Raw genomic sequence first — 21452 nt, 5'->3', positions numbered from 1 at the left:
TTCTAAATATCAATATTTTAGTTAAATGCAATCAAAAGATGTGTAAAAGAAACATGACTAGAAAAATGTTAAGTGAAAACCTTCAATGGGACAGAAGCCTTTTGCAAAACTCAGTGAAACTATCAATCTTTAAAACATGCTCCAGGTGCTCTCTGCTCTTTCCTAAAATCTACATCTTAATAATATCAGAAACTGTAAAATTCACATTGTGTGGGTAAAGAGCCTTTAAACTGTAGATAATAAAAGAAAAAAATATATAAATAGGATACAAATAAACATTTTTATTTTTTATTTAAAAGTACTGTCATCACCCATACCAACTTATTGTTCACTTGGTAAAACCTCCCATGATTTATGCTTTTACAAAAAAACAAATACATTTTACAAGTCATACTATACGTTCCATCAGTAACAGAAGATACAGCAGCTTTTTGTCTCTTCTTTAGACGTTTAAACATTTTTCCATCCCAATTTTTTATGTGTAACTTTAAAAGAAAAAAAAAGAATTAAGTTTAAAGCCTATAGTTATTAAGGCTTTCAAAATATCAATGTGGCTTCTCTTTAAAATCATTTAAAGGTCAGTACAAATACGTACTCTGATGATTACATCCAGGATTACAAAAAAGAGGGAAGTGTAAAATGTCGAGAAGGAAAAAAAAATGAGGTTCATAAATATTCTGCTTATTAATGCAATATTGCACTAGAAGAAATATGAAAATCTTCAAATGAATACCAGTTAAAAATTGACATCAAGGTCTGTCACCTAAGAAGGGAAACACAAAGAAATTGAAAATGATTTTTGTACTGATCTTTATGAGGGTATAAATCATTAAATGGTCAAAATAAAAACATATCCCCTTTTGTTAATACGCCGTAAACACCGAAGGATTCTCCTGAGCGTGTTCAGCATTAGGTAGCTCTTACAATAATGTTGTTTGCACTCCTACAACCGTGTCAGCAGGTGAAGGTGTAGCAGCCGTTATTTACTCTTCTGTGTCTCTGAAGTACATTTTCATGGTACATTAGCAACCAGGTTCACTTTTTTGTCTTTTCTTTACCCACAATCCATTTGGGCCTGTGGCATCCACAGCAAAGTCCATGTGCCGGTCTGGTACCAACCACTGCAGGAGCAGAAGGAACAGGAAATCCAGCACTGCCACAAAGGCGAAGATGGAGCCAGCCACAGGGCCGCAATGGGACCTGAGTCTCCATAACCTCTTCTCCAGTGGGAGCACCTCTTCTCCAGCCACTCTGTCATACACCTAGGATGACAAGGAAACACAGTGGCAACAATTGAGTTTTATTTTTTTTTCCTCCGTCATAAATAAAAGCTTGCATAAATTAAGAGAAAATTAACACTAGGCATTTGGAGTGACATCATCAACAGGAAAAAAAAAAAAAAAAAAGAGCGTGCCTTCTGGGAAAAGTGAATGAACAGGCTATTTTGGTGTTAACGAAGCACGCGTCTTCATTGGAAGAGACTAGATATTTATAAAGGACTCAGACGCCACAAAGGTTCATATTTCAGAGAAACTCATTGGGATCAGTTTGCCACAATTATCTAAAAAAAAACTGTATAATTGGTATAAAGAGAAATAATAAAAATGGAGAGCTTCACTTTTTTTGGGTGAAAAATATTTCCAAAAATGATGCAAAAAAGATATCGGACACAAGACTATTAACATAAACAAGTTTAGGTAAATATCTACTGTTGCTCCCTAATCTAAGGATCAATACTCCACAGTTGGGTGACGAGTGCCACAATACAATAAATAACTTAAGAAATAATAACTTAAATTTGTCATTAATTACCGTAATTCGAACTTCAAATAAATACACCTATTTAATACATTTATAATTAATTAGACAAAGATATTGATTTTTATTGAAAGAAGTGAACATAAGCATTTCATCATTTAATGAATTATCTAATGTTCTTGCACTGTAGCACATTTATATGAAGCATAATTATATTCATCACTTCCTTCACTCCTTCATCCCAGCTCCATCCGTTCTATAAGAGTTTTTGAGTCATAAAACTTGATTTGACAAAAATTAGGTGTTTCCTACTGAGGTCATAAAACAGCAACGATCAATAGCTGTTGAAAAAGAACAACATGGATAAGCAGAACTGCAGAACTACAGGCTCATCTCAAAGCTGCTCTTCGTCAGTATAAAACAGTTTTTTAACAGCTAAACAGTTTCCAAAAATGAATGACCCGCTGTTTCCAGGTATTTATGCTTCCATGCACACCACATTATTTATTTCCTTCTCACTCAGCCCCTCCCATTCCTGCGCTAGCAAGAGATAACACTGACAGCTTGAGGAAAATTATTTCTCAGCAAGGTAAGCTGGCACACTGTCTTACTTTCAGCCCTTACAGCCTCACCTGCAGGCGGACACAGTGAAGCCTGCCCACACAGGGAGAGACAACCAGACGGAAAATGATTATGTAATACGACCCTGGCTGATCTCTCAGGGTGATTCAGAGACAAAGCTTTTGAGTTTGTAAGAAGGCTGTTAAATGTAGAGGTACGTTACAGAGACATTTTTCCTTTGCATAAACTTTACATGCACTCTCAAAAACAACTACAGGTGCTTGGTTCCAGGTACTCAGATATTCACTTTCATACAGAAAGCCCATATTCTTATCTTCAGGTAACACAGAGTATATGTCAGATTAACTAATACTACTTCAGCGATATTATCTAGGTGTTGCTTTTTTGTATGTCTCGTACCATGTCTGTTGGTTGTGCTGTTCTTTTTACATCTCTTTGGAGATGGTGAAGCAGACTGAAAATGTTTTATCATTATCTCCCTTCTATCTCCTCCTTATTTAATCTTTTCTCCTTTTTTTCTGTTTTTCCTCTTCTGTTCTACTTACACTGCAGTGTCCATAAAATCTGTAAAACTCCCTGCATAATTATAATAAAGCAATTTATATGCATGAAACAAGCGGAACACTATGGCTATAGCCGTACTGCTCCACTTGTGAGAGTAAAATCTGTTGGGCTCTTTTTGGCATCAAGACAATTATTCTTATTGCCACATTGCCAGACTGGACACTGTTTGGAAAAAATAAATAAATAAATATAGAGGTACATGTGGTAAGATAGGTACGCGTGGAGCACATTAACCCCTTCTATTCACATTCCACTTTCTGCATCATGTGGGGAGTGTTGGCCTAGTTAGAGCAGTGCGCTTGTGCTCTGAGAAGGTTGCAAGGCCCTTAACCCCACACTGCTCCCCGGGCGCTGCACAATGGCAGCCCACTGCTCCCCAAGGGGATGGGTTAAATGCAGAGGTAAATTTCTCCAGTGTGAGATTAATTAAGTTCACTTATTATTATTATTATTGCTCCCCTTTCCTCAGAAAGCGGACTAAAATATATCTTTTAGTTCTGTTAAATTACTGGTTGTCTGAGCTACTAAATGATTACAGACTTGACATCAGTGGATTAACCACCCAAACATTCTACTCTGCATTCCCAAAACCAACCCTAGAGAAGAAGCTTTTATTTTCTATGCTCTACTAATCTGGAAGTAACTACTAGAAAACTATTAAAGTGTTGAAACACTCAGTTGCTTTCAAAGTTAAAAAACGTATGTTTAAATTGTATAATCTAAGCAAATTTTTTGTTTTAAGCCGGGTATACACTGTAGGATTTTTTTTAATTCGTTGCTCGCAGCTACAGCTCACACTGTATGACAAATCCGCTGGGTTTAAAAGTTCACAGCTCATGATGTTTGTTCTCACACTGTGCGGCCCAACGCTCTGATGCAATCTAACTGCTCAAATTGTACGTCTTAAAACCGCATCCGACTCAGCTCCGCAGAGAGATGGCGCTACTGGGACTCGTCTATCCAGAAACCAAACGAGTAGAAGAGAAAAAGGACACAAGTGTCGATGTCTTCTGTTAAATATGAAGCCCACTAGAATGAAATGCGCTGCCTTGACAATTTGTGCAATTTATGTGCTGAAAGTCTTAAAAAGAAAACACGAGGACGTATTTGGACAAAGACATCGCCACCACCTTATGTTAGCCAACTAAATTTCAAACATGCTTGATTTTTCTCCCGACCTTACGATTCCTGATCGGGACGTGGTCGTGAGGAGCTAATGACCCCTCGTTACTCCCTGTACACTACACGACACACGATCAGGCTGAAAGTTGGCCCGATCGCAAAAATTCTCGCACAACTGGAGAATCGGCCCGAAAAGGGCAAAAAAAAATCGTACAGAGGTCCAACTTTTTTAACTGCATCTATTCACATTTTTTTTCTCATTTTTTATAGTTACCTTATCACTTTATTCATTTTTATTACCTTTAATGGTCTCTTTTATTATTTTTTTTTCTCTCACAATAGGCCTCTGCAGTGTACTTTTCTGTTTTTCTGTTTGGATTTGCTTTCATACAGCACTTTGAATGTTACTGTAATGATATCTATAAACAAACTCGTCCTATAATTACATATTTTATTTTTCCAAAATGTTTAGTGTGAGATTATGCAGCTGCATAAAAACAGGTTAATTTTAAGTTTTTTTTCTCATGTTCCAACAGATAAACTGAAGATTGCATTCACTCATTCCAAGACACTCCAAGTAGCCAGCATCTGTCAAAATTATAGTACATTTATAGTATGTAATTACTTTAATGTTTCACTAGTGTGATGCGTCACGCTGCATGTTATGATGATCTCACCTTTTCGGTCCTCTCAGCCACATTTCTCCATGTGTAGAGGTTCTTCACCCTAGCATGGGTGGAGTTGGGTGAGGGAAAGGAGCCAGACCTCTGCTTGGCAATCACTTTTTCCAAACCCTTACACAATGAGCTCACAGTTGGTTCGCACAGAGTGATCAGGTCTTCCGGTAAAACCTCAGGAATTCCTCCCACACGGGTGCTTACCACCTGAAGGAAAAACAAAAAAAGAATGATGGCTTAAATGATTTTACATTACTGCTGGGATTCCACTTAAACAATGAAACATAGTAAGTAAGTAGATTAAAGAAGGCGGATTGGACCGGAGGTTCCCTCTCTGGTATAACAATCACTACACGAGAAATGGTTTAGATCAAAGCATACAGCATAGTTAGAAAGGCCACAGCTAAAACCGATATAGAATCAGTGGTAAAATCTGAACACTGATGTTAACAGAGCATCCATCCAATGTTGCAGTGCCTGAGATATTTCACAAAGATGATCCGATGCTTTAGTCTGTAGATGTAAAAATCTGATAGGCAGACCCAAAAAAAGACCTACAGCTGTATGTAAATAGTGTAAGTGGGAGGTTACCAAAACGTCTGAGAATTTAATCTTTGTGCACCGGAGGTAAAGATCTGAACAAAAAAGTAGGTTTGCAATAGTAAAACCAAAACAAAACAAAAAAAAAGAAAAAACACTACAAAAGTTACAAGTTCACAGATAAACTGCAAAAACCTTTGGAGAACTAAACTTTAGATCAGCAGTATGAATTTTAAATTAAGGTCAGAAATGTCACCATTCAGTTAAAAACTTTTTATATGTCATGCCTGCCTGAGCTGCAGAAAGATTAAAGAAAACAAAATTAAATAAGTATATTTTAAAAAAAAGTTAATGTACCATGAACAAAAATGCATGTAACATTAAATAAATAAATGTGCCATTTAACTGAATAATTAAATGTGTATTTAATTATATTAATAATTCCAAATACCTTTAAAATGATTTAAATTCTAATTGTTTCTTATAACTTAATTTAACATATATTGTTGAGTGAAATGCTTGATATGTATATTGTCTCACTAAGTATTTTGTCTATGACTACATATGTTCTTAACCTTGTCAAAGGATGCAATTTGGGTTTTTGTTTTTCTTGTATCAGCATTTGCCAGTATGTGCATAAGTTCCCCATTTCATTGGCAGACTCAGCAGCCATGCCTCAAAGTCATGTGAGGTGCATGCGGTTGCTGCTCCAGTCATTTGGCAGTCTTCAATGTTCTGATTTGTTTAGACATTGGTGATTTTCCTCATGCACATAAACTAATGATAAAGCCTCTTTATCATTAGTTTGGTCTGAAACATGTTCAATAAGTTCAGGAGTTTACTATGGTCCAGAGTAGAGGAACACTGGCTAAGCCTGACTCATGATCCTATTCCAGATATTTCAGGGTTCCACCTCCATCCCATCTCTACATGAAATGTATTTGATATTAACCTCCTGGCATAAACTTCCTCTAATTTAAGGTCAGCTGATAATCCCAGTACTGTATCATTTTCATTTCTGCTTTTACCCCTTAGATGTTTGTTTTCCTCTTCAAGCTGACCTCAAAGTAGCTTTTTTCTCAGTATAAGCTTTGTTTTGTGCTGTAGTAATGCAATGCTCCCCCAGGGATCAATTAAGTGTCCATATTAACTACTCTGCGCATTACATCACATACATTTGTTTGTGTTGTGTCATCTAACCAGTGCAAGATGCAGTTCTAAGGAAAGAGGGAAAGCCAGCATGTCAAGTCAAGTAAGAACATGACCTAATTTTAAACAAAGCTTTCTCAGAAATTGCTTACTTCAGAGTCATATGTAGTGCAAAAGACTTTGATTGATTCCCTTCTCAATTGAACGTGAAAAAAAACATCTTAATAAACATCTTAATATTTATACTTGAACAGACATGTTGGCTTCCTTTCTCCTCACATGTGACTGTGTCTCACACATTAGATCATTGCTTATTCCATACATGGACTTAAATCCTGTAAGTGTAATAAGTCTGAATTAGCTTTAAGTTACAGCCAACCTGCAGTCCACAGCTAGCTCCCTCCACAATGGCCATACAGAAAGCCTCGGTCAGCGATGTGTTGAGGAAGATGTGACCCTGAACCAAGACGCCACGCACGTCTTTATGCTCCAGAGCACCAAGCAGACGTACTCTGTAAAAGAAAAAACTACGATGTTAAGCTTGTTTCAAAATAAGCCATCTTGTCTAACAATCACACAAAAAAGTGTCAAAGACAAACTCAAAGTAGCTCATTAATTTATCCTGATTAGTTGACAAAATGCACTGAGAGCTTTAAGCTCCCAAAGATGTCCAACACAAATGTAAAGTGAAAGAGTTTAAAAGTGTAATTTTCTGCAAAGTCTTGTTATGATGTATTATGATAGAAACCTTGTCCTTAAAAGATAATGTTAGTGAAATCTTGTCCTTGCATCCTATCAGGATTCATCATCATCCAGTAATACCTGTCATGCAGCTGGTATTTTTCTCTCACTTCCTCCAGCACAATTCTCTTCGGTCCCTCGCCTCCAATTAAGAAATGGAGATCGGGATGTTTGAGGCAGAGCTCTGGGATTATTCCTCCAAGCAGGTCGATTCCTGAACAGAGACGGAGGAGATTAACTTATGATTAAAGGACCTGGTTTATTCAGCAATATAAAGCAACTTATTATATAGACAGACGGGCATATTTAATCAACTTGGAGTAAGAGTTCAGAGTAAAAACCCCTTCTGAAAACACCACCACAATATTGTACATAAGATACTGCACATATAAGTCACTTTAAATCTCGCCTTTATATTTTACCATCCACTGTATAGATCTGGTTTCACTGTATAAACTTCATGCACCAATTCCTCCTTTGTGCACCTTGTGTTGTTTATGAGAGCCGATGTCACAAGTGAATTTCTCCATTATGAGATCAATAATGTTCTATTCTGTTCTAAATTGTTATGAAACATATCTATTGTTAAGCAAAAGTTTCTGTAATGAGACCCGTTCTGGGCTGCTCAGTGGCGCAGTGGGTAGCACTACCGCCTTGCAGCTCAAAGGTTTGAATACTGGCCCGGGTTATTTCTGCATGTTCTCCCTGAGCAAGCGTGGGTTCTTTCCGGGTACTCTGGCTTCCTTCAACAGTCCAACAAAATGACTGTTGGGTTAATTGACTTCTCTAAATTCTCGTTAGGTGTGAGTGTTAATGGATGTTTGTCTCTGTTTTGCCCTGCGATGGACTGGAGACCTGTCCAGGTTGTACCACAGCTCTCGCCGGTAGGGAGCTGGAGATAGGCACCAGTACCTCTTGCAACTTCTTGGGATAAGCGTGATGGAAAAAAATGGATTGAGCACCCATTCTGATTTAAATATCTTTTTTTTCCAAGTAGAAAAGCATTACAATTAACAGATATAATCAGTCTGCATGTAAGTAATCTGCATGATGTGCCAGCCGAGTTAGTTGTTGGTTCAATATGCCGCAGTGTTGAACAGGTCAGGTACAGCAGTCTTCTGAAGGTTGCAGGATTCTGAACCTGAAAGGAGAAGGCTGATAAAAGCTCCAAAAGAAAGCCTTGCTAAGGGTTTGAACCTTGCAAAGAAAACAAGATGAAACCGATAAGGTTCTCCTGCTTGCCACCTTTAATGTGATAGCTGGCAGAGACAAACTTAAAATTCCTGATCACTTTATATTCCAAAGCAAACACGAGCTGAGCCACGAAGAGTGATGAAAGACAGAAAGATGATTCATTTTTTTTCTTTTTTTGAGTTTTTACAGCACTAGTGGCTAGTTTTTCTGACAGTATGCTGACAGGAAAGGGGGTATAAGTGAGAGAGAGAGACATACAGCAAAGGACCACAGGTTAGCCGCATCGAGGACTAAGTCCTCCCTCCGTACATGGGTCATGCGCACTTACCACTGCGCCACCTGCACACCCAGAGAGATGATTCATAACCTGGAATCTGCTTATGAACACATCAAATGTTTTTTCTACAATCAACCAATCTAGGAGTTGCACAATGGTAACTAAATTTGCATTAAATGTTCAGAGCAGGTGAATGAACTTGATTGAAAGCCAGAAAGGTGGAGACAACAGAGGAAATATGACCCTTTACTGAAATATATAATATATAACCAAAGTTTATGATTTCCACTACAACTTAGCAATCTGAATGAAGGAGTAAAAGGTGCACTGATAAGACTGTCACTTAGACAGCACGCTATTAGAACAGGTGAGTAATATCCAAATCCAGAGAGCAATTAGGAAGTGTCAACATTCTGCTAATTTGGTCATTATTAACTTTACAAAAACATTATGTTCTCCAGTGTACTCCAACAACAAAAGGGAAACAATGGCTCAGGAGGTAAAAGTTCATTCTGTAACAAGTGTGTTTGTGGTCTGGCCTCCAGTGTTCTTGACATTTTTTCTGATTCAAAGGAGAAAGGGAAAGAAATAAAGGACTAAGGGTCTATCCAGTAAAACCCATTAAAAAGAAAAAGAAAGAAGGACTAAAATCCCAAATGTATGGACAAAAGAATAAACAAAAGCCAGAAGCAAACCGGTGTTGTTTCTTTTTGGTCCTATGCATCTCTGATTAAGTTAATATTTATTTTTTTCTTCAGGAGCTGAAAAGTTTAAAATAAGGCAAGCTTTTAATACCTAATAGCCACGTTTACACTACCCTTTTAAAACCGTGCAGAGATCAGACCAAGCATGGTAACCGAGATAAATGTTACCGGTAAGTGTAAATGGCATGCAAAACTGAACCATGCCAGAGACAACGGAACCAAGCTAAACTGGTACTAGTTCATCAGTAGGGCTCAGCGCAGTTTAATTCTGGCTCGGTTCTCAGATAACAAAGAGCGTATGAGCGACCAGGTCATCTCCTAACAGTCAGCCTCCGAAATCATGACATTTCACACATTCATACAAAATACTACCGTATTTTCACGACTATAAGGCGCATATAATCGTCTTTTTTTTCCCTCAAAATGTGCGGCGCGCCCTATAGTGCGGTGCGCCCTATGTGTGTTGTTACTGCGGACGTTGTTGAGACCACCATGAGAACGTTAAAGCTACAGTGTGTAATTTTCAGCGACATCTAGCGGTCAGACTGCAGACTGCAGCAACATGAACGTCTCCCCCCCACCGCTTCTCCCCCCCAACAGTACGGCGAGCGTTACGGGACAAAATGTCTTCCACGACGTCCGCATCACCTACCTTCTCAAGTGATGAGGTTTGTTTACATAGATAATTTTACAGATAGTATTTCATTAGTCTGTGTAGGGTATAGATTTCATGTAGACTTAAGATAATAAATATACCCGTTATTTTTTCTACGTCGTTGTGACGTTTTGGTGAGCTGCTTTGCATGGTGATATAAACAGACGAAGTAATTGTAGTCATTAGTTTAACAGCGAGATTGTGTTCGCTGGAAGAATATATATTCCCCGTTTACAGAGTCCAAGTCTTGTTTGTGGCACGGGGGTTACAAGGCAAGGAAGAGGGAAAGGAAGAGGGCAGAGAGGCCGGGGTGAGCGTGCAGCTGGGGCCAGGCGAGAGAGGGGAGCCAGCGGGGTGAGAGCAGAGGAGGAAAGGCTTGAAGATCTCCAAAGGAGCCGGAGAGAAGTAACCGAGGTATATATCCAGAAAATTATTTTACAGAAAATTACTGAATCATTACCTGTGAAACGTCAGGGACGTTGCTGAATAAGTATACTGGAGAGTAACAGCATCATCACGCAGCATGTTATTGTTTTAGACAGGTCTGAGCATCCTGTACTCCAAAAACTGCAGTGATATTAGACAATTGTGTGTATAGGATTAATTACCTGTCCAAGAGAAAACTGGCAACTTGAGCGTCACTTTGAAAACCTTTTTCCTCCATCAGTGACTTCCATCGTGTAAATGCCGTGCCAATGTTGATCCGTGTTTTTTGTCGTTTCTTGTCACTCTTGCGTTTATTCTCGTCGTGTTTCCGCTTCTTAGATGACGGGGGTTCGGTGTCCGCCGCTTTTCGTTGTGATACAGAGTAGGCATGATCCTCCATTCGTCTGATGTTTGGCCACACAGTGCCAAACAGTTTGCAAAGTCACTCACGCCTGCCGCCTTGTTTACCTTTCTTGTTACCGAGGCGCAGTATACCTGCTTCTTCTTCTTCTTTGGTTTCAGGCAGACTAAACGCTTCTCAGGCATAATACTGCCATCTACTGTTCAGTACCGTCTCAGTTCATCTCTCTCAACTTGCCGTAGTTATTTTCGAGCGTCATGGGAGATCTCGCAATCGCTAGTTTGTTGCCTCTGCGCTGCCGTAGCGCAAAGATGTCAGCCTCCATGGCTGCGAGACCCGCTCCTATGTAATTATAAATAACGAATTCTAAGGCAACGCAAATGTTATGGTTAAAAGGCTGAGCTCATAGGTGATGATAAATAACATAGTTATGTATAATATATTAAATTTCTGAATTTATATGCCTGTAATTATTACACACTGTAGCTTTAAAGGGGGAAGTGTGGGCGTGGATTGTGCATAAAAGAACAGATATGTGCTTTATGCAGAACTCCTCATCTCCTCATTCAGGAGATGATGAAAGAGTGGCTGAGGGAGATGTATGTAAGGAGACTAGGTGGTTTTTTTTCCACGCATCACCATCTCTGTTAATCTGTGACTCCATGCGTGCCCATCTCACAGCCGATGTGAAAAACATGGTGAAACAAATGAACGCTGTGCTTGCTGTTATTGCGGGAGGTCTGACAAAGGAACTTCAACCGCTCGACATCGGTGTGAACCGGCCGTTCAAAGTAATGCAACGCTCACACGTCTGCTGCTTCATTTTTGCTCCTCGTACCAGTTAGTTCTGATGCGCGGCTGAAGCAGCTTTGCTGCTCTAGCTGTGCGGTGCAAAATTGTGACGCGGGTTGGGCGGAGCTACTCTATCCTTTTTTTGCCTCGCAGCTATATTTGCTGTGATCAGTGGGAATAAAGTAGTTTTAATATGTTTTTAAGTGAGAAAGTCCACCTGAAAACATAATCACTGCAGTCAGTTCATCCAGATTACAATCCCACCTTCCAATATTATTTCTGTCGGAGCCGCTCAGAACCCCACATACCAGCGGTGCGCTGTCAGTAGGAATCCCATTCAACAGCAGCCTCTGGCCGGGTCGCCTCCTCGTGGTTCACCGCGGCAGCTGTTTTTCATCTAAATAATCTAAACTGCAGGCATCAGGATAATAAAAGCGAACATATTCTGCCGGCAGATTTCTGCATTTTAAGTTAATTTATGCGTCAATAAACTGTTTCAGAGGAGCGATCACAGCGCTCTGTGTCATCAGCGATGTGTCTCTCACGGCCAGCACCCAGGTTTGATTAATACTTTGTAATAAATACATGAATAAAGCACAATCATACTCAGTTTTGCTCCCGCTCTATTTTTAAATATGCAGTAGAGGTATTTAAACGTAGTAGAGGATATGTACCTGTATACAAAACCCGCGCCCTATAGTCTGGTGCGCCTTGTGTGTGTTAAATACAGTAATGGCACACATAACTGAGACTGCGCCTTTTAGTACGGTGCGCCTTATGGTCGTGAAAATACGGTAGCTTATCTACCGAGGTAGACAATTCAAAAGAACGAGAGTACGTCTGATGTCCTGGCCAAGTATGTTCTTGACAAGAACACAGGAAAGTATAGACGCAGCATAAATATTAGGGATGGAACAGTTTATGAAAACCGTCCGAACCGTTCGGTTCGACTTTCTCGGTTCGGTTCGCGTGTGTTTTGTTCGGTTCATGCGCTGCTCCTTTTTCTCATAGGCGAAGCGTTTACACTCCAGAGCAGAAGGTGGCGGTAATGCGACCAAAGCCAACCACCAGTAGTAAACAAGAAGAAGAAGAAGCGAAGCAGCGTAGCCGGGTGTAGCAGAAAAAAATCAGTTGTTGTGGAGAAATGTGTGGGTATGGCGAGTGGGAAAGAACAGGAGTTGGAAAACGCACCAGCAGCACTTTATAGGTCTGCTGTATGGGATCACTTTGCATTTAGAGTGACCTACGATGACGGCAGAAAGAAAGTGGTGGATAAAAGTGCAACAGTGTGCAAGCATTGTGCAACACGTTTTGTTTAGACTTAGACTTGACTTTATTAATCCCTTGGGATTACTCCCTTCGGGAAATTGTATTTCCAGTAGCAGGAAAAATTGCACATACAAGAAAAATAGAGGATGTTTAGACACAGTATATACAATAGAAAAATAAAATCAATTAAATAAGGTGTAGGAAGATGTATTGGGGGATGAGGATAGACAAATAAATACAGAGGGCTATAGCAAAAACAATGACTTAAATTAACAGTTATGTAGTGTATTGCACTTGAATGGTTGAGAAAAAAAGAGTGTCCAGATTATAAAAACCACAGCGAGTATCTACAACTCCTTCACTTCTGTTCTCTTAACTCTATTTCCTGCTCCCCCCCAGAGAGGAGTTATAGAGCCTGATGGCATGAGGGACAAAGGAGTTCCTGAGTCTGTTGGTCCTACATTTGGGAAGGAGCAGCCTCCCACTGAACAGGCTGATGACGGTGTGCAGGGGATGACTGACATTGTCAATAATGTCCAGCAGTTTGTCCAGTGTCCTCCTCTCTGCTACCGTCACCAGTGAGTCCAGTTTCATGCCGACCACAGAGCCGGCCCGCCTGATCAGTTTATCCAGCCTGGAGGTGTCCTTCTTAGATGTGCTGCCCCCCCAGCACGCCACAGTGTAAAAAAGGACGCTGGCAACCACAGACTGGTAGAACATCCACAGCAGTTTGCTCCAGATGTTAAAAGATTGCAGCCTCCTGAGGAAGTACATCCTACTCTGTGTCTTGCCATACAGGTGGCTGGTGTGTGTTGTCCAGTCCAGTTTATTGTCCAGCCACAGCCCGAGGTATTTGTAGGAGTCCACAACCTCCACCTCAGCTCCCCCTAACAGAACTGGTCGTGGTCTTGGTCTAGACCTCCCAAAGTCGATGACCAGCTCCTTCGTCTTAGAGGTGTTGAGCTGTAGGTGGTTGGTGTGGCACCATGCAGTGAAGTCCCTCACCAGACTCCGATACTCCTCCTCTCTGTCATCCCTGATGCACCCAACGATGGCTGTGTCATCGGCGTACTTCTGGATGTAACACAGCTCCGAATCGTAACAGAAGTCTGCGGTGTACAGGGTGAAGAGAGCAGGGGCTAGCACTGTGCCCTGGGGGGCACTGTGCCCTGGGGGGAATATACGGTTGCTAACAGCAACATGACCAACATGTCATGCTAACCCCGAAATCCTACATACTCCGTCAGCACTCCGCTCTGCCCCGCTGCGCTCCAGACCGCCTGCACAAAGCAAAGCCTACAGCCTCCACTGTGGCTCCCGTCCGCTCCGCTCTGAGTTCCTTGGAGGTCGTAGAGGGCATGCGTGAGATGATTAAATTCAAAGCAGCAAATCATGCGGAAATGATCCAGGGTTTCTGTGGATCACTAAAAATAATTACAATTCATAAATTTTTTTTTTTCATTAATTTTAATAATTTTTATGGGATTTCGGTGTCACAATCAACATATACCAAACTGAACCGAAAACCGTGACCACGAAACCGTGAACCGAACCGAACCGTGAATTTTGTGAACCGTTCCACCCCTAATAAATAATAAATAATACTCTGAGTTCTGTGAGTGCTCCATTGGAAGCTGCTGCTGCAGTGCATGCTGGGGCAGCTTTCAATCTAAAAAACGAAGTGTCTTATCTGATGCATAGTCTGTAAAGAGGGAGGGCAGATAAAAACATCTGGGGACTTTGTCCATTCTCGGACATGTGTTCTTGCAAATTGGAACAGTACTAAGGCTGAGGCTGATGACGTTTCACGAGCACACGATAACGCACAAGTACACATATTGAGAAACAGCCCCAGTGATGATTCTGCTTAGCAAAGTGATGAACCTCAACATCTGTCATTGTTTCCTGTGTGTCTAAGCCCTGCTTAGACTATCGCTTGTACATATCCACTTCCTAAAAGCTGACTGTCAAGTAAATTCACCAAAGGCTGCCTTCTTCACCCGACTCTCCCCAAACAACGAAATATCATAATATAACTTCCTGAATGCTACGGGCACCACCATGTTGATTTGCTTGTTTAACTCAAGATATCAGTAGTACCCTAGATTGTAACTAGGAGGCGTGGAACCGTGCAAGCATGATGTGTAAACGGTCGTAAGGAAAAAAGCTTCGCTTTTCAGAGGGTAGTGTAAATGGGGCTAATGTTTAATCTTTCTTGGTTTTGAAATAAGTAATGTACCTAAACTGTGCTCTAGAACGGAGTTTTCTAAACATAAGAATCTCTAATACAATAACATATGATTAGAGTTAATACAAAGCCTTTAATTAATACCAATAACCAAATTACTCTAATCCCTGCTCATTCTTCTTCTTCTATTGTTTTATAGCTGCTGGCAAGCATTTAGATGCACATTATTGCCATCTTGTATACTTTAAATAAAATCTGCCCTAAATCTAATTGAAGTAGATTTAAAACTTTAAATTCCCCCTCTTCTTGATCAAATTTATCCCTCAGTATATCCTTTTTTCTTATGCTTTTTTTGGTACTATTTACACTCTTTTTATATTATCTGTCGTATTTTTATCTTTAATGGCATTTTGCTTTAACACTTTATCCTCTATATAAGATACTGGAACCAGAATGTCCCTGAAGGAGTAATCCCAAGGGAAAAATAAAATTGAGTCTAAGCCTAAGTCTAAGTCTATGCCTCCACCGTTGCCTGCAGTGAATAAACACGTGTTCACATCTCCAACCTAGCCAAAGTAGCAACCTTTAAAAGCCACTTATTAACTAGAGATTTTATTTCTCCTTGACTGTATTTAATATTTTGCCCACCTGAGCTTTTTGTCGGGCTGTAACTAATAATTATTTTGCTAATCGATTAATCTTTCAATCATTTTTTCGATTAATCAATGAATAATCACATAGCGGCTGCTCAGCGGCATAATGGGTAGCACTGCTGCCTTGCACCAAGAAGGTTCTGGGTTTGATTCCTGGCCCGGGGTCTTTCAGCATGGAGTTTGCATGTTCTCCCTGAGCATGCGTGGGTCCTCTCCGGGTACTCCGGCTCCCTCCCACAGAAGCCTAACATGACTGTTAGGTTAATGGCTTCTCTAAAAGTCCCCTTAGGTGTGAATGGTTGTGAATGGATGGATAATCAGATAGCAAAAGGTTCGCTAAAGAATATAACTTTACAGAGTTAATCCAGGTGAAACTAAAATTATTCCCCTTGATGAGTTCTGAATAGAAAATATTGATGGACAAAAAAGTTTTTCCATCTTAAATCTAAAATGTTTCTATGTTTTTTGTGATAGTTTTGGGATAATTAATGCTCAGAGATTGCTACTCGAGTTACAACTAGTCGACTATTAGTTAATTATTTTGATAATCGATTAATCACGGTTTTGATTAATTGTTTCAGCCCTAGCTATTTGTGTTACTTTTTTGACCTACGTATCTGCCAGCTCATTAATCCATGATTATTTAATTTTTTTACATTTAGACTTTAGATTTTTTTGTGGGGGAGGTTGCTTAATCTTATCGTCTCTCTAAAATTGCTTAATCAGCAAAGCAAAGATTGCCATATAGGCTACGTTCAAACCGCAGCCTGAAGTGATCCAAATCCGATTTTTTTTGCCCATATGCGACCTGGATCTGATCTTTTCATGGCTATCTGAAAAACACAGATCCAATTTTTTCCAATCCGACCCAGGCTATGTGGTCCTGAATCTGATATGAATCTGATCTTTTGAAATGCGACCTGTGTCTGAACGGCCAGGTCGGATTCATCCAACCTGAACGTCATTGATACCCGAAAAATGTCACTATTCTGCGTCTTGCTGTGCAGAAACGGCAAGAAAAAACAACAAACATGTGAGATGATGATGCTGGAACAGTATTTATGTTTAAACATATTGAAGAGATTGTTTTTTTATGGTTGGAGAAGACGGCTAGATGCGCTCTGGCACTACCATCCATGTTTACTTCTGGAATAAAAGAGGACGCTAGCCTGTGACGTCATTGCGTCCTCTACTGCGCATACGGGACACTTGCGTTGTATGACTGCAGTTCACACAGGACATCACATACAAGTCGCAAATATTTGGAAATATGAAAGGCAACGCGAAAAAATTTGATTTCACAAAAAAATTGGAATTGAGCACCAAGGCCTGCAGTGTGAACGTAGCCTTTGTTGTTCCGCAAAGACAGACTGCAGGAGAAACCTCACCTGGATGCTTTGGCTCTGTGGAAGTGCAATGTTAAAGCCAGAATAAGGCTGGAGTTTCACTTCTACAGAGCCTCAAAGAACATGGAGGATTTTATGCAGTTGTGGGGTTTTAACAAAATGTTCTAACAAGTTCCTTGTTTAAAGGGTTTTAGCTGACACATGTTTTTACATAAATAATTGATTATATTGTTTGATTATGTGAATAAAAGTGTTGTAAAAAGTCTAAAATGTCTGATCTCTACAGATACAGTTTATTCCAACTGCTGCTCTGGCTTTTCATTTTTACAAACTGATTATAGTAGCTAGATTTCGTATTACAGACACAAGTGAAAGCCTCTAATACCATGAGATTGCAGCACCAAGCTGACATTGAAGGTGTCAATCTCAGACTGTTCCACACTGTAGATAAGATCACAATTTTCTCTGGAAGAGGATTAGGAGTCCTGGGACTTTCCATGCCTCCCACTGACTAAACTGTCAAATACCATAGACAGTTTCTCTTATCTCAATAGTCACTGTGTTGAAAGGCATGCATGCCCCCACACTTGCACATAAACAGGTAGGCTGCTGTTTTGAAACCGGTTTGGCCGACACCAACACTTTGGATGTCAACAACAGTAAACGCCAATCAACGGCTTATTTCTCACAATTTAAATGTGTTTTGATCGATTCTATATATCTATTACAGAAGATCAGACAAATGTGGATGGTTACAAGCTATTTAAATCAACAAGAAGAGGCTCAAGCATTCCAGCAAGACCGTAACTTTGAGGTAACAATACTGTCTGTAATGTCCATATCACACTATCATACTGAGGTTATACTAAAGTTAGTTAGTTAGTTAGTTAGTTAGTTAGTTAGTTAGTTAGTTAGGAGAAATGAGTGGAAATAAGCCGATGAAGACATTTTTCTAAAGGGGGGGGACACCTGAGCATTGCTGTACCTTTACGGTAGACAAGACGACTAATGACAACGATGGTGATCCGGTCGGAGGGACGCTGTGAGGGGTCCGGGGTGAAATCTGTGGGGTCCACTGCATTGGGAATGACAGACACGATCTCTGGGTTGAGTGCAGCCCGCAGGACTGTGTTCTCCTTGCTGGTGTACGAGACGCACACGATGTGGTTGGTGTCACACAGCGACACTGTTAAGAGCTTGTTGGTCAGCACGGAGCTGACATCAGCAAAGCCAAAGAGGGAATGGTCAGTGAACACCTGCGAAGAATAGAAAAATGGTTTCTGTAATGCCTTGACCCCCCAATACCAATCATTTTGCTTTAGAACCCGCAATAACCAGAGGTCAACAGCATTGTTTAAGCGTTATCTATATCATAAATATAACCTTGGCGGAAAAAATTTCGATTTTACATTAAAAACCAGATTATTAAATTAGTTAGTTACATATATACATTTTTTTCTTTGGAAAAACTTTCAAATTTAGGAACATTTAGTTAAAGCTACCAGGACGTTATTAAGGTTATATGTGTTCACTCATTGGAGGAAAGTCACTTCATTTTTGATTTCTGTACTGATGAACACTAATCAACACAGATCAAGCTGAATATTTTCCAAGGTCACGTACCGTGTTCAGGCCCATCGTTTTGGCATGGAAAAGTGCATCGTGGGCCATGGCAGAGAAGGAACTGTGTGCGTGCACCACTGTGATGCGTTCCCTGACGAACACGCAGCGCAGTAGCGGGAGACTGTGGAAGCAGGTGGTGGCTGTGGACTGGTTATACATCACCTGCAGGGGCAGGTAGTAGACCTTCAGTCCGTTGGTCAGATACCGGACGCCCTTCCTCCTGCCGTAGGCGTGCGTGGCAATCACAACTTTGTGTCCCTTTTCAATCAGACACTGAGAAAGCTGGTAAATGTGACTTTCTACCCCTCCCATATTTGGATAGAAGAAGTCTGACACCATGCAGATGTTGTGCTTGGGGCTGACTTTAGAAGCCTCTCCAGGATCATTTTCAGATGAGGATGTTTTTACGGCTCCGACTTTCTTTCTCTGGCCCATTTTTTAGTCCTCTAGCTGGTCTGAGCTCCTCATGAAGTCCTGGAATAATAGGATAAAGGCAAAATTAAAAGATCAGCTGACGAAAAATACTCAATTTCAACAAAAAAAATTGCAAAAAAATAAAAAAAGAGTTAAAATGAAAATCAAATGAGTGTGCCCCATCTAGAGAGACTAGTAGAACAATTTCATGCTGATTTTGGGTGAATAGGTCACATGACCTGGGAGCTATTGACGAAAAATCCTCAATTTTAACAAAGAACATTGCTAAAAAATAAAAAAAGAGTTAAAATGAAAATCAAATGAGTGTGCCCCATCTAGAGAGACTATTAGAACAATTTCCAAGTGATTTTGGGTCAATAGGTCACATGACCTGGGAGCTATTGACGAAAAATCCTCAATTTCAACAAAAAAAATTGCTAAAAAATAAAAAAAGAGTTAAAATGAAAATCAAATGAGTGTGCCCCATCTAGAGAGACTATTAGAACAATTTCCAAGTGATTTTGGGTCAATAGGTCACATGACCTGGGAGCTATTCACGAAAAATCCTCAATTTTAACAAAACAAATTGCTAAAAAATAAAAAAAGAGTTAAAATGAAAATCAAATGAGTGTGCCCCATCTAGAGAGACTAGTAGAACAATTTCCAAGTGATTTTGGGTCAATAGGTCACATGACCTGGGAGCTATTGACGAAAAATCCTCAATTTCAACAAAAACAATTGCTAAAAAATAAAAAAAGAGTTAAAATGAAAATCAAATGAGTGTGCCCCATCTAGAGAGACCATTAGAACAATTTCATGCTGATTTTGTGTCAATAGGTCAAATGACCTGGGAGCTATTGACGAAAAATCCTCAATTTTAACAAAGAAAATTGCTAAAAAATAAAAAAAAGAGTTATAATGAAAATCAAATGAGTGTGCCTCATCTAGAGAGACTATTAGAACAATTTCCAAGTGATTTTGGGTCAATAGGTCACATGACCTGGGAGCTATTGACGAAAAGATTTTATTATTTAATATTTAAATTGTTTAAATATTGATTATAGCTTTACAATTCAATAAAATGTAATTTATGTAATGTAAAAGCATGAATTACCACTTAATATGTTAGTTGGTCACAAGGAAAGACATTTATTAATATTTTTTATGTCAGCACTGTTTGGTTCGGAAATTTCTTGACGGTCCCTAAGTGAAGCACGGAGCGCTTGGGAAGCGAGCGGTGGTGAACTGCTGGCCGACATTAGCGTACATAAATTGGATCAGCCGCGAGCTAAAAAGCGCTTGGCCCGCGGAGCGCGATTATCGAATATCCAACTTGAAACTAACTTCACTGCGGTGATTTAAGGTAACAAACATGTCTGCTACCCTTCGCCCAATATCTGATCCACTCATAATTATATGACATTTCCAGGGTCTTACCCACTTACCTGTGAGATAAATGCCAGTGTTGTCAGAACGTTTATATTTAGAAGTCTTGGCTTTTCGTGTAGTTTCATTTTGAAATCGCTGCCATGCTAGATAGTTAGCCACCACTCCACTTCCTGATAGTATACGTCACCTCTGGCGCAGCAATGACGTAAACACGCACACCAGTTAAACTGCGGAGCGTAGATTTCGATTCTAGCTACAGTGTGGGCGCTCCAGGCGTTAGTCGGGTTTCTTGTTATTTGGAAGTGATGACTTTGATTGAAATAAGATTATACGTTTAAACAACAAGGAATGTAAAATCACGGAGTTTAGAAATAAATACCACATCTATTTTCCATCGTTTTTATTGTCATTAAACCTTCACGAGTACAGACCAACGAAATTAACTTTTATTTACTCTCGCTTTTAACCCATCCCCATAGCGGGAGAAGTATGAGGTTAAGGGTCGTGCTCAGAGTGGCAGTGGGTTTCGAACTCACAACCTCAGGATTCAAAACCCTATACCCTAACCTTACTTGATACCCATTGCAATAGCTATATAGATAAACACCCATCTATATAAATACCCATGTAAATACACTGTGCAATAAACCTGTATAATTATCCTGCTTTTTTTTTTTTTAAAGAAAAAATACTTCAGCTGCAACTTCTTTTTGACTATTCAAGCCGATGTAACAAGTACATTTCTCCACTTTGAGATCAATAAAGTCAGTCAGCCAATTAAGATATCATTAGTTAAAGTTGTGGTCCAACTATTTTATTAGCTTTACTTTCTGCTTTTATCGTGGTTTTATCTTTAGTCACTTTTATTCTGCTTTGATTCTCCTTCTTTAATATTGTTGAATTGATGTAAAGCACTTTGAATTGTTTTTCTACCGAACTATGCTCTACAAATAAAACTGCCTTTCCTGGTAAGACCAGATGGACCTGATCATAGCAATGCTTTTCCTTAACATGGTTGCCAAATGCAA

General features: G+C 39.8%; 1 protein-coding gene across 1 annotated transcript; it reads right to left on the bottom strand.

Moving 5' to 3' along the window:
* Positions 1-606: 606 nt before the first annotated feature.
* On the bottom strand, positions 607-20618 carry piga (phosphatidylinositol glycan anchor biosynthesis, class A). Its single transcript, XM_038289735.1, has 7 exons — positions 20481-20618; positions 18622-19095; positions 17984-18254; positions 7215-7347; positions 6772-6904; positions 4704-4910; positions 607-1262 (listed from the first exon to the last, which is right to left on the bottom strand). Exons 2-7 carry the CDS (start codon positions 19054-19056, stop codon positions 1023-1025), a joined length of 1419 nt encoding a protein of 472 aa, XP_038145663.1. The 5' UTR covers positions 19057-19095; positions 20481-20618; the 3' UTR covers positions 607-1022.
* Positions 20619-21452: the final 834 nt, after the last annotated feature.

This window comes from Cyprinodon tularosa, unplaced genomic scaffold (assembly GCF_016077235.1).
Source record: "Cyprinodon tularosa strain WSP-4 unplaced genomic scaffold, ASM1607723v1 ctg270, whole genome shotgun sequence".
Lineage (NCBI taxonomy): Eukaryota > Metazoa > Chordata > Actinopteri > Cyprinodontiformes > Cyprinodontidae > Cyprinodon > Cyprinodon tularosa.
Note: the sequence above shows the minus strand (reverse complement) of the source record. Positions and strands in the feature narration are given on the sequence as shown.